At 39.1% G+C, this 11,668-nt stretch overlaps 1 protein-coding gene across 1 annotated transcript in view; it reads right to left on the reverse strand.

Moving 5' to 3' along the window:
• Positions 1–684: 684 nt before the first annotated feature.
• The window catches only part of LOC128689851 (uncharacterized), a 77,602-nt gene continuing 66,618 nt past the window's right edge, over positions 685–11,668 (reverse strand). The window contains exons 15-18 of the mRNA XM_070087688.1: positions 3,517–3,747; positions 2,998–3,180; positions 2,516–2,728; positions 685–1,892 (exon numbers count right to left, since the gene is read on the reverse strand). Coding sequence (XP_069943789.1) covers positions 1,217–1,892; positions 2,516–2,728; positions 2,998–3,180; positions 3,517–3,747 — 1,303 coding nt within the window. The 3' untranslated portion in view covers positions 685–1,216. The remainder of the gene's footprint in view (positions 1,893–2,515; positions 2,729–2,997; positions 3,181–3,516; positions 3,748–11,668) is intronic.

Below are 11,668 nucleotides of genomic sequence, written 5' to 3' on the forward strand. Positions count from 1 at the left end.
TATATATATATATATATATATATATATATATATATATATATATATATATATATATATATATATATGGGTAGATATAGATATACAGAGTTAGCTAGAGCAGGTTAAGAACGCCTCCAGGACTCATTATTCTCTTCCAAAACGTGTTTTTATATAGATATTCTCGAGCTGGTTGTGGGTGGGGATAGGGGGGGGGCAGGAGGGGGTCTATACAGGCTCTTATATGTACATACAGTTATGAAAATATAAAAATAATACAACTATTATACAGACAATGATAACATCCATTGGGATATCGTCTCCACTCAATAACTCAATAGATATCAATTTTTCGCTTTTTTTCCTATCATAGGTTTAAAAATGACAAGAATTCGTAAGACTAGCAAAATAAACTCTGTTTGTGGCTAGAGATCTGAGTGATTTGCGAGCGTATATATATAAATATATATATATATATATATATATATATATATATATATATATATATATATATATATATATATATATATATATATATTTATATATATATATATATATATATATATATATATATATATATATATATATATATATATATATAAATATAAATATATATATATATATATATATATATATATATATATATATATATATATATATATATATATATATATATATATATATATATATATATATACAGTTAAAAAAATCATTACGCTTGAACAAAATATTACTTTTCTGAAGAAAAATATAATATATAATTTGTGAAAATATTAACAAAGACAATAAATAAATAGAGTCCTGAAATAAAGATAAATGTAAATTACGAACAATTATAACAAAATCAATTAATAAATTATATGAATTAATATATTTTTAATATAATGACACCCGAGTGTTGGTCCTCCTGCTTCACTTGAGGCTCAAGATTCGGATAAAACTAATCATGATCCAAAAGAAAGGTAATCTATCGCCCTTATGTAAACATAATTAATTACCACACAATCAGTGTTAAATAGAACGTATCGATTTATCAATTAAAATAAGGACAAACACAGATTTATCAAATACATTATGAATAATAGACATAAACTAGAATATCTGCACGTAAATATCACATTCTGGTATATGTTGTGATATGACACAAATGGAAGGCAGAAGATGAATAAAAGAGATCAAGCATGAAAGCAATGAAGGAGTCGTAGCTTAATGTAGGACAGTTTATGCACCATTGTATCGACTATACTGACGATGTTGCTTCCTCCAGGACACCTTTTCGGCACACATTCTTCCTGTCTCTCACTTGGTTCATCTCCACCTCACATATTACAAACACTTCCCCGTGGCCCGATGATTTCCCACTTTCCGCTCTACTGGGGACAAAAGATTTACCATTTTCTGTCATTTCCCGACTCGGGGACTTAGCATTTTCTTTCATGCGATTTGCTATAGATTTCTCGAGTTCTACAACGCCATGTCCCGGCGACTTCCCGTTTTCAGTCGTGTGATGGGGTGCTGACTTCAAGTTTTCGGCTGTATTGTGTCCCAAAGACTGTCTATTCTCGGTCATGGAGTTGTTTTGGTCTAGTAGAAGCGCTTGATTAACCGGACTTTTTCGTCCTACTTCAGGTTTATTTCTCTTCTTGGCCTTGGACTCATGGAGAGCCTGTTTTAGGATTTCTTCCTGCTCTGGGGTGAAGGAGAGTCTGGTGTAGCAGTTCTTAATGGGGTGTGGAGAGCCTGCCTGTTTCACCACCCCGCTGGGGGAGTCGTGATCATCTGGAGGAACGAAATCGTCGTGTTGTACGACGTGGTCGTCGGAGGGGTCTTCGTCACTGTGTGTGCTGTGGCTCATCTCCTGTACGGTGCTCAAGCGTTCATTCTCACCCGACGCCATGTCTGGCTTCGTCGGCGTCCTGGAAAGAAAAACAACACGCTAAAAAAAATTATGAACATAGAAAATGAAGAAAATTCATGCTCCCCTACTTCAGATCCTTTCTTTCTCCTGGACATTTATGATCATGGATATGGAGAAAGTTATCCCCAAACAGGCGATCCCTCAGCTGGGAGCTGCGACGCCCCCTCTCTCCCTCTCAAATTATCTCTCTCGCCAGCGCGCAGAGGTCAGAGGGGGAAGGGGAGGTATCAAGAGAGCCTCTAGCTTTCCATCAGCTGGATGGGGAGGATCACATTTCTTGCAAACAGTGGAGCCTAACTAACTAGTTTTAAATTAGAGCGAGATTACATGTAGATAGAACGTGGTCATGAACACTTTCCAGTTGAGCTGTAGGTGCCGATATAGCTTTGGAGATGACTGTCTCCTAAATAGACATTGTTCACGTACAGGTACCTACTAGCCCAGGAGCTTTTAGACTGCGGCACACAAGCACATATCACATTCTCAGTTTTAATGATAAGTGATGGAAACTAGTAAGTCAGAGTGTATGCAGTTGAGAATCTTGGAGTTGTGAATCCGTGGAAACACAATTATGTGTAAGCAAAATAAAAACACCTGAGTGTCGAGGCTATACAAACTTACCTGAGCGGAGAAACGTTCCTTTGGAGAGAGTCTTGTGAGCCACCGACCATAGTGCCAAGGAGAGAACCGTTGTTGCTCTGCTGCGAGGCTCTGGCATTGCGGGTGAGGTCACAGAGAGTGATCTGGGTCAGCGTGGAGTTGCGGTGGTTGGGGGCGTTGACCACAGTGTTGTGAGGGAAGGTGTTGTTTACAGAGGAGTAGGCTCCCTTGTACCTGCGGTAAAACAACGAAAGTCATAACAAGTCGCCTGAAGGGAGATCATGATGGATCATGGTAGGTCATGAGTAGTCACCTCATATGTGAAGACATGATAGGTCATGAAGAAATCATGATGTTTCATGTAGTCATAACGGGTTATTACCAAAGAATATAGTAATATATAATATCCCATCTCTACCTCACATCTTCCATTTCACCTTCACCTCATCCCCCTCCCCTTTCCTTCAACACATCTCCCACACCTTCCCCATCCTCTTCCTCACCTCATTGCTCGCTTTGTACAGAAACCATATCTTGCGAGGAGAATGAAGAGATCTCGCCTGTACTGCTTCGTCAAAATGGCGTATAAGTATGGATTTGCACACGAATTGAGTGGGTAGAAGAACACTAGTAGAATCTTGGCTCTGGTCACGTTGATCAGAGGGACACCAGCCACCGCCGTCAGTCTGCAAGATTTACAAATATATAAAGCTAATATAAAATTCCAAGTGGCTATTATAATCATTTTAAGCTAACATGCAGATAATATCGCGGTATGCAGATGAAACAGAAAGTTAGTGACTCGGGCAATGTGAATACAGTGATAGAGACAAAAAAAATATTCTTAAGAGGGGATGCATCACAAATTAGTCTAAGAAAAGTTGACAACCTTCAGTTGTCGTTTCAATTCTAATTTGCGTCGTTACAGTCAGGGTCCGCAACACAGTTCTGTGGATTTCATTCCTCAGAGGCGATGGGGGAAGCATGCCACCGTGACCCTCATCCACCAAGATAGAACTCACCCGAAGAAGGCGATGGGTGCCCAGCAGGCGAAGTCGGTGAAAACAAGGAGAGCCATTCGCTTGGCCACGGTGAGATCAGAATGGGGCGCCGTGGCGTCGTGACGGCTGATGGAGCAGTACATGGAGGCGTAACAGGCGGTGATAACGAAGAAGGCCAGGCCATTGACCAGCAGCAGAGAGATGAGGTACGAGAGAGCTAGAGCGTTCCCAGTCTCCATGGGTAAGCAGATGCTGTTGGGCGATGAGGTACGACTGTTATATATACATATATATATATATATATATATATATATATATATATATATATATATATATATATATATATATATGTGTGTGTGTGTGTGTGTGTGTGTGTGTGTGTGTGTGTGTGTGTGTGTGTGTGTGTGTGTGTGTGTGTGTGTGTGTGTGTGTGTGCGTGTGTGTGTGTGTGTGTGTGTGTGTGTGTGTGTGTGTGTGTGTGTGTGTGTGTGTGTGTGTGTGTGTGTGTGTGTGTGTGTGTGTGTGTGTGTGTGTGTGTGTGTTGTGTGTTGTGTGTGGTGCCAAATAGGTAAAATTGGTCAATTAGCAAGAACTCATTTAAAATTAAGTCCTTTGTAAAAATTTCTCTTATACATTTAAAGATATATTTTTTCATTTATGTTAATATAAAAAGTCATGATTATGTACCAAAAGAACCTTAGGAAATTTACCTAACCTTATTATAGCAAACTCAGTTTAATTTAACCTAATCGATCTAAATACATCTGAGATAAGCTTACAAAAATTTAATAATAAACAAACGCAATGATATATATATATATATATATATATATATATATATATATATATATATATATATATATATATATATATATATATATATATATATATATATATATGTATATATATACATACATATATATATATATATATATATATATATATATATATATATATATATATATATATATATATATATATATATATATATATATATATATATATATATATATATAATCACGAAAGCGCTTGGAATTTCACTATTTTCTCACACTGGTATATAAACACATATTGACTCACACGAGTCATTCTAATAACAATAAGAAAAGACAAAATTATATTCGTTAAATGAAGACAAAAATCAATGTAATGATCGCTGTACTTGCTACAGTCTACTAATGAGGCTGTCAGAGTAATTGGATTATAATTATTATTACATATATGGGGAAGAGAAAAGGAGGTAAACCCATACGAGTCACACTGCGCCCGGTGAATGAGAGATAATTCAGCTTATGGTAAATTTAAGATAACTCCAAGTCCTTGAAACAAGAGCCCACCGCCACCAACGTCAAAGGACCTCCAGTGAAAGGAAAGTGAATGGATATATATATATATATATATATATATATATATATATATATATATATATATATATATATATATATATATATATATATATATATATATATATATATATATATATATATATATATATATATATATATATATATAACAAAAAAAAATAAGGGTGATTGTATGCTCTGACACTACACAATCTAGGTCAGATCCACTCAGCTGGCAGGATGCTGTTCCGCTACGTTGCTGGAATACATTATGTGATGAGAACACTAGACGCTCTTATTCTATATTGAGCTTCCTGACCGACCCACTCAAACTTCCTTGTGTGCGTGTGTTTATGTATGTGTGGTGTGTGTGTGTGTGTGTGTGTGTGTGTGTGTGTGTGTGTGTTTATACACGTAGTTTTAATCTTAACTTCCTTAAAATATCGCGCCTGTGATTACTTAGCACACCACTGGCGGGAGAGAGCACGGTCTATCCTGTTAGCTGTTTGGTATCTTTTTTTTTTATCCCTGCTCTCTCAGTGAAGCCTAATAGAAGCAACCAGCCGTGAGCTTCAAAGCTACCGCCATTGGCTATCGTATTTTTTATGTAAATTTTTATTTCTGAGGTGGGAGGGCATGGCGGAGGAAACTGTGTGATGACTCGCTTATTTCTGCTCACCAGTTTGTGGTTGCAGGAGTTAAGTCTTGGGTCTTGGTCTCGCCTCCTAGTTTGCAGTTTTCGAGTCTTGGTCTCGCCTCCTAGTTTGCAGTTTTCGAGTCTTGGTCTCGCCTCCTAGTTTGCAGTTTTCGAGTTTTGGTCTCGCCTCCTAGTTTGCAGTTCTCGAGTCTAGGTCTCGCCTTCTAGTCTGCAGTTGTCGAGTCTTAGTCTCGTTTCCTAGTTTGCAGTTCTAGAGTCTTAGTCTCGTTTCCTAGTTTGCAGTTCTCGAGTCTTGGTCTCGCCTTCTAGTTTGCAGTTGTCGAGTCTTGGTCTCGTTTCTTAGTTCGCAGTTCTCGAGTCTTAGTCTCGTTTCCTAGTTTGCAGTTCTCGAGTCTTGGTCTCGACTTCTAGTTTGCAGTTGTCGAGTCTTGGTCTCGCCTTCTATCTTGCAGTTCTCGATTCTCGAGTCTTAGTCTCGTTTCCTAGTTTGCAGTTCTCGAGTCTTAGTCTCGTTTCCTAGTTTGCAGTTCTCGAGTCTTGGTCTTGCCTTCTAGTTTGCAGTTGTCGAGCCTTCGTCTCGCCTTCTAGCTTACAGTTCTCGAGTCTTAGTCTTGTTTCCTAGTTTGCAGTTCTCGAGTCTTGGTCTCGCCTCTTAGTTTGCAGAATCCGGTGTAAGTCCCGCGTATCCTCGTGAGCCAGTTAGGTCTATTCTCAAAGCTTTTATGGAATCGGCCTACTCAACTTCCTATACAAGTTCTCACCACATCGAGCTGAAGAAGCATTTCTAGATATTCCTACAACTCATCTGTGTCTTTAGCTTCTAACTCTGCCCTCGTGTGCACGTTTTTTGCCACTCCAGCGGTATATTCATGTTCAACCTTATCAGTCTGCGTATTTCTTTGCATGTTCAGCAAGTCTTACCAAATTTTTCTATCCTCTGGTGTGGATAGTTTCAGTTTCTTTTGTCTCTCCTCATTGTTCATTTCCCTTAGCTTCTACTTTCTTCGCAGTTATGCACTTTATCAAATTTCTCTACATGATTTTTTTTTTTTTGGTGTGGGCTCCTTGGTGGCGCTGTGTACTCTAAGATGTGCCTGACGCATGTCGCATGTACAGAGCCGTGAATGACTCGTTGTTGAGATTCCTTAAAGCTAATCTTGTATTCGATTCGGATGTCATTGTTTGATGTGTGTGTGTGTGTGTGTGTGTGTGTGTGTGTGTGTGTGTGTGTGTGTGTGTGTGTGTGTGTGTGTGTGTGTGTGTGTGTGTGTGTGTGTGTGTGTGAGTGTGTGTGTGTGTGTGTGTGTGTGTGTGTGTTTGTGTGTTTTCACATCTCACTCACCCTAATGTGATTCCCCACCTAACCCTGGCTTCTCACCTCCCTTTGGACCTAAAGGGATCCACCGCCTCCCCTAATCCCTAACGCTTAATCCCTAACGCTTAACCTCCCATTGGCTCTGTTGGGGATCATCCTCTAAACCCTGACCCATAACCTCCCTCTGACTCTTAACGTGATATCCCACTCAACCCTGACTTTTCTACTCCCTTCCCCAACCATCCCCTCCGTTAAATAGCCTCGACTGCCTCCCTCAAACTTCACAATGCTCCCAGAAGACCCCAAAAGTTATCAACGCTGCCGAACGTGCTGATGACTTTATTTCCATACGTTGCTTTCCTCGCTCTATGAGCTCGAGAGGCTCACGTCTTCACTGTCACTATAATAATACGTCGCAGATGCTTTTATTTTTTTTAGATTTTGCCGCCGAAGCGGCTAGTTTGTTTTGCATCCTATATCTACTTTATGGACGGTAGCACAAGACTATATGGATGCACAAATAAGAACTTTTAATAGGGTTAACAGATTTATAAATCCCTAGGAACTAGAAGGGTTAACATATGCACAGAAGGTCTACCTAAAGGATGTACTGAGGGTCACTGCCCCCGCAGCCTAGTTCATTTGGATCCATCCATATTACAAAGTAAAGGAATATACGTAGTGAAGGGAAGTGTGTCTGAATAGCTAATTGTATAATACACTTTAATGCGCTTCTGTCAGTGTACATACTCTGTCAGGGGTGTATCTCGAGGTTTATATATTCTAAGAGGTGTGTATGTAATAATTTATGTACACTGGGAAGTGTGTTTCTTCCAGTGTGTATATATACAGATGGGTGAGCTTCTCTCAGTGAATATACACTGAAAATTCACGTCAATCACCATTTTACGGACTGAAGCCTCTAATACTAATGGTGTGTATGAGACTTGTAGCCTTAACTGACTAGCTTTCATTAAATCTGAGAGCCAATAAACCAACTATTCCACGCCATTATTAATCAGTGCAGTACGCTGAAGTGCACTCTTGCACGCATTACAGAGCAGAGGAATGCAACAACGATCACCGCAAAGCAATAAAACTTTACGTTTTATTGCCACCTGTCGTGCTAGTCAAGATCTGAAGGGAAAAAAAGTCAATTGCAGCTTTAACAATATTTTCTTTCCTCAGTTATTCCCTTAAATATATGGGTAAACACAAAAAAACAATTATTAAATCCATTGTTACTTATACAAATAACCCGCACACAGGAGAGAGAAGTCTATGACCGCAAGTTCGGGGTTCACATGACTGGCTGTCGACGGCAGCCAAGACACATTCTGCAGGAGAAGCCTTTTATTGTTGTGATCAAGTCATGAATGGGTAAAAATCAACACAAAATTACACACTTGCCCCAAAATAAAGCTGTAGGGCGAAGTATCTTTTATTCGCCTTCTGTAGCTCTGAAGATAATGAATACGTGTACAAACTCCGCTGCACTAAGTTCTCTCTCACTCTCTTTATATATATATATATATATATATATATATATATATATATATATATATATATATATATATATATATATATATATATATATATATATATATATATATATATAGTTACGTCCTATGTTACCTGGCAGTCTTGCACATAAAGAAAAAAGTTACAAATACCATGGCTGGAATAATTCACAAATAACTCACACTGAGAACATTTTGCTCTGACCCGGACCATTGATAAATCTCAACGGAGCGAGAAAAGCCAGAGAAGACCTTTCATTAGTCGTCCCTTCTTTTTCCCTCGCTCAGTTGTGGTTTGACAAAGTTCCAGGACGATGTGAGACCGGTTCCTTGTTATTTCCACATGGAAACGCTCAATCCGCATAGGTTTGAGCAGATAATCAGTTTACACAGAAAGAAGAAAGCTCTCTCTCTCTCTCTCTCTCCCTCCCTCTCTCTCTCTCTCTCTCTCTCTCTCTCTCTCTCTCTCTCTCTCTCTCTCTCTGTTCAATACGAAACAAGATACTTGTTAACGTCCTTGGGAAAACCGCTGTTCGCAAAAACTAAATGAAGATCGGACTCACGCAAACAAAAGTTTCAAGCTTTTCTTTTAATTGCTTAAGTTTGAAACTAAAGTTGCATGTTTAGTCGACGAGCTGCAGTCATACCCATGTTGAGTGTTGACGAGCTGCAGTCATACCCATGTTGAGTGTTGACGAGCTGCAGTCATACCCATGTTGAGTGTTGACGAGCTGCAGTCATACCCATGTTGAGTGTTGACGAGCTGCAGTCATACCCATGTTGAGTGTTGACGAGCTGCAGTCAGACACATGTTGAGTGTTGACGAGCTACAGTCAGACACATGTTGAGTGTTGACGAGCTGCAGTCAGACACATGTTGAGTGTTGACGAGCTGCAGTCAGACACATGTTGAGTGTTGACGAGCTACAGTCAGACACATGTTGAGTGTTGACGAGCTACAGTCAGACACATGTTGAGTGTTGACGAGCTACAGTCAGACACATGTTGAGTGTTGACGAGCTGCAGTCAGACACATGTTGAGTGTTGACGAGCTACAGTCAGACACATGTTGAGTGTTGATGAGCTGCAGTCAGACACATGTTGAGTGTTGACGAGCTGCAGTCAGACACATGTTGAGTGTTGACGAGCTGCAGTCAGACACATGTTGAGTGTTGATGAGCTGCAGTCATACACATGTTGAGTGTTGATGAGCTGCAGTCAGACCCATGTTGAGTGTTGACGAGCTGCAGTCAGACCCATGTTGAGTGTTGATGAGCTGCAGTCAGACCCATGTTGAGTGTTGATGAGCTGCAGTCAGACACATGTTGAGTGTTGATGAGCTGCAGTCAGACACATGTTGAGTGTTGATGAGCTGCAGTCATACCCATGTTGAGTGTTGATGAGCTGCAGTCAGACACATGTTGAGTGGGTAGGAAATGGTTGACAGGAAAATGCCCGGAGGAAAACATGGATTAAGGGAAGGATGGTACAAGAGAGAAAGAAAAAAAAATAGAGATATCCGAGTATCATTCAGCTGAAGCTGTACTGAAAGCTTGATCCTCCAACCACTAGTAGCGAGACAGATGTGCTGTCGCTGTTGTTATAATTGTTGCATTTCATTATGCAACATTGCGGCAATGGTATGCAACACTCACAAGATGAGGAATTAGGCACCCGTGCGACACCTGGATATGTTGATCTGAAGACGTTTCGCCAACAAGGAGCTTTTCAGGTCAGCAGAGAAATAATATTCGGTGACAGTAGAAGAGAGTAATCAGTCCCTCAGCTGAACTCTTTCTTCCAGGTTGAGGGACTGAGTACCTCATATTTCCACGTCTTCTGTGTATAGTTCTTCTAGTCTGAGGAACTGACTACCTCATCTTCTGTCATCTAATACATGCAAATAATTAATTAATTAACTTCGTTTACAAAAAATATTTGAACATAATTAGGATACTTTGAGGTTGATGAATTCGAAGAAAATATCAGTAAGTTTTTCCAACTGGCTCTAGTTTGTGAGATATTGCATACCTACCCTCAGTTTGCAGGGAACAGCCATAATGCGTGTATATGCGTGTATACACGCAAATACATGCATTTTGGTTTGCAAAACGTGTGGAGAATGCTTACGACAGTGGAAAAATAAGCAAAAGAAAAGTTTAAACCTCGGTTTGCCTGTGGTGTGGAGAGAACCGAGAAACCACCAGGACGATCGTTATTTCTATATGGTGAATGTGAAAGGTTTCAGTCGATACAAGAAAGTCAAGTGGGAATATCCTGATTAGGAGTCAGCAAGGAGACCTGTGCTACATATCGAAGATTTTTTTCCATACCAGTGTTTGCAACACTGCCTGACCTTCCATTGTCAGTTGTTGAAGAATCTCAGGGTTTAGGATGTAACACAGGTGATAGCGGTGGAAGTGAATATGATGGAAGCATTTCAACACCCCAGCAGTTCTCCCAAGAACTCAGTGATCTGCCAAAGCAAACATCTGAACTTTTAGCAACCAGGCTAGAAGAAGTAACTGTCTATAAGAAAAAGCTAAAATGACAGCTTATCGCACAAGAGAGGTTGAACTCTTTCCTTACTTCGGCCGGCCAAGATGAAGAATTTGTATACTGCAATAACATCCCTGGACTTCTTCGAATGTGACCTGAATATCGACCGGGAGACTGGCGACTATTCATAGACAGCTCCATTAGAAATTTGAAATGTGTCTTATTGCACAATGGTAACCAATATACATCTCTTCCAAATACTCGTTCAACAAAACTGTGCTAATGACCAACATACAAGAAAATCATACAACGTTTTCATATGTAGTAATTAGTGGTATCTTAATTAACTTATTATGTCATTCTCTTATTATATAGAATGAAGTTCTAGTATGTATTACATGATTGGAATTTTGCATGATCTAAAAAAATAATTTCAATGCGATTTGTAAGATAGCTTCGAGTGATCAAAAACTAGAGCCAATCCAGCGAAACCGAAGACATATTCGGAATCAGCAGCAAAAACTTACCCTGTAATCGGTGTAATATCATTGGCCAGAAAATGAGTGTTAATCGGTATATATATATATATATATATATATATATATATATATATATATATATATATATATATATATATATATATATATATATATATATATATATATATATATATATATATATATATATATATATATATATATATATATATATATATATATTGAATTCAAAATGTCATTGGTTGGTGAGACGTTTCGAACACTGACACCCATATGTTGCACATGCGTCTAACTCCTCATTTCACGAAGCGTTAAACCCGTGGGGGCTATTCAGCGCAAGAC

The sequence above is a fragment of the Cherax quadricarinatus genome, chromosome 22, assembly GCF_038502225.1.
Source record: "Cherax quadricarinatus isolate ZL_2023a chromosome 22, ASM3850222v1, whole genome shotgun sequence".
In the NCBI taxonomy this organism is placed as follows: Eukaryota; Metazoa; Arthropoda; class Malacostraca; order Decapoda; family Parastacidae; genus Cherax; species Cherax quadricarinatus.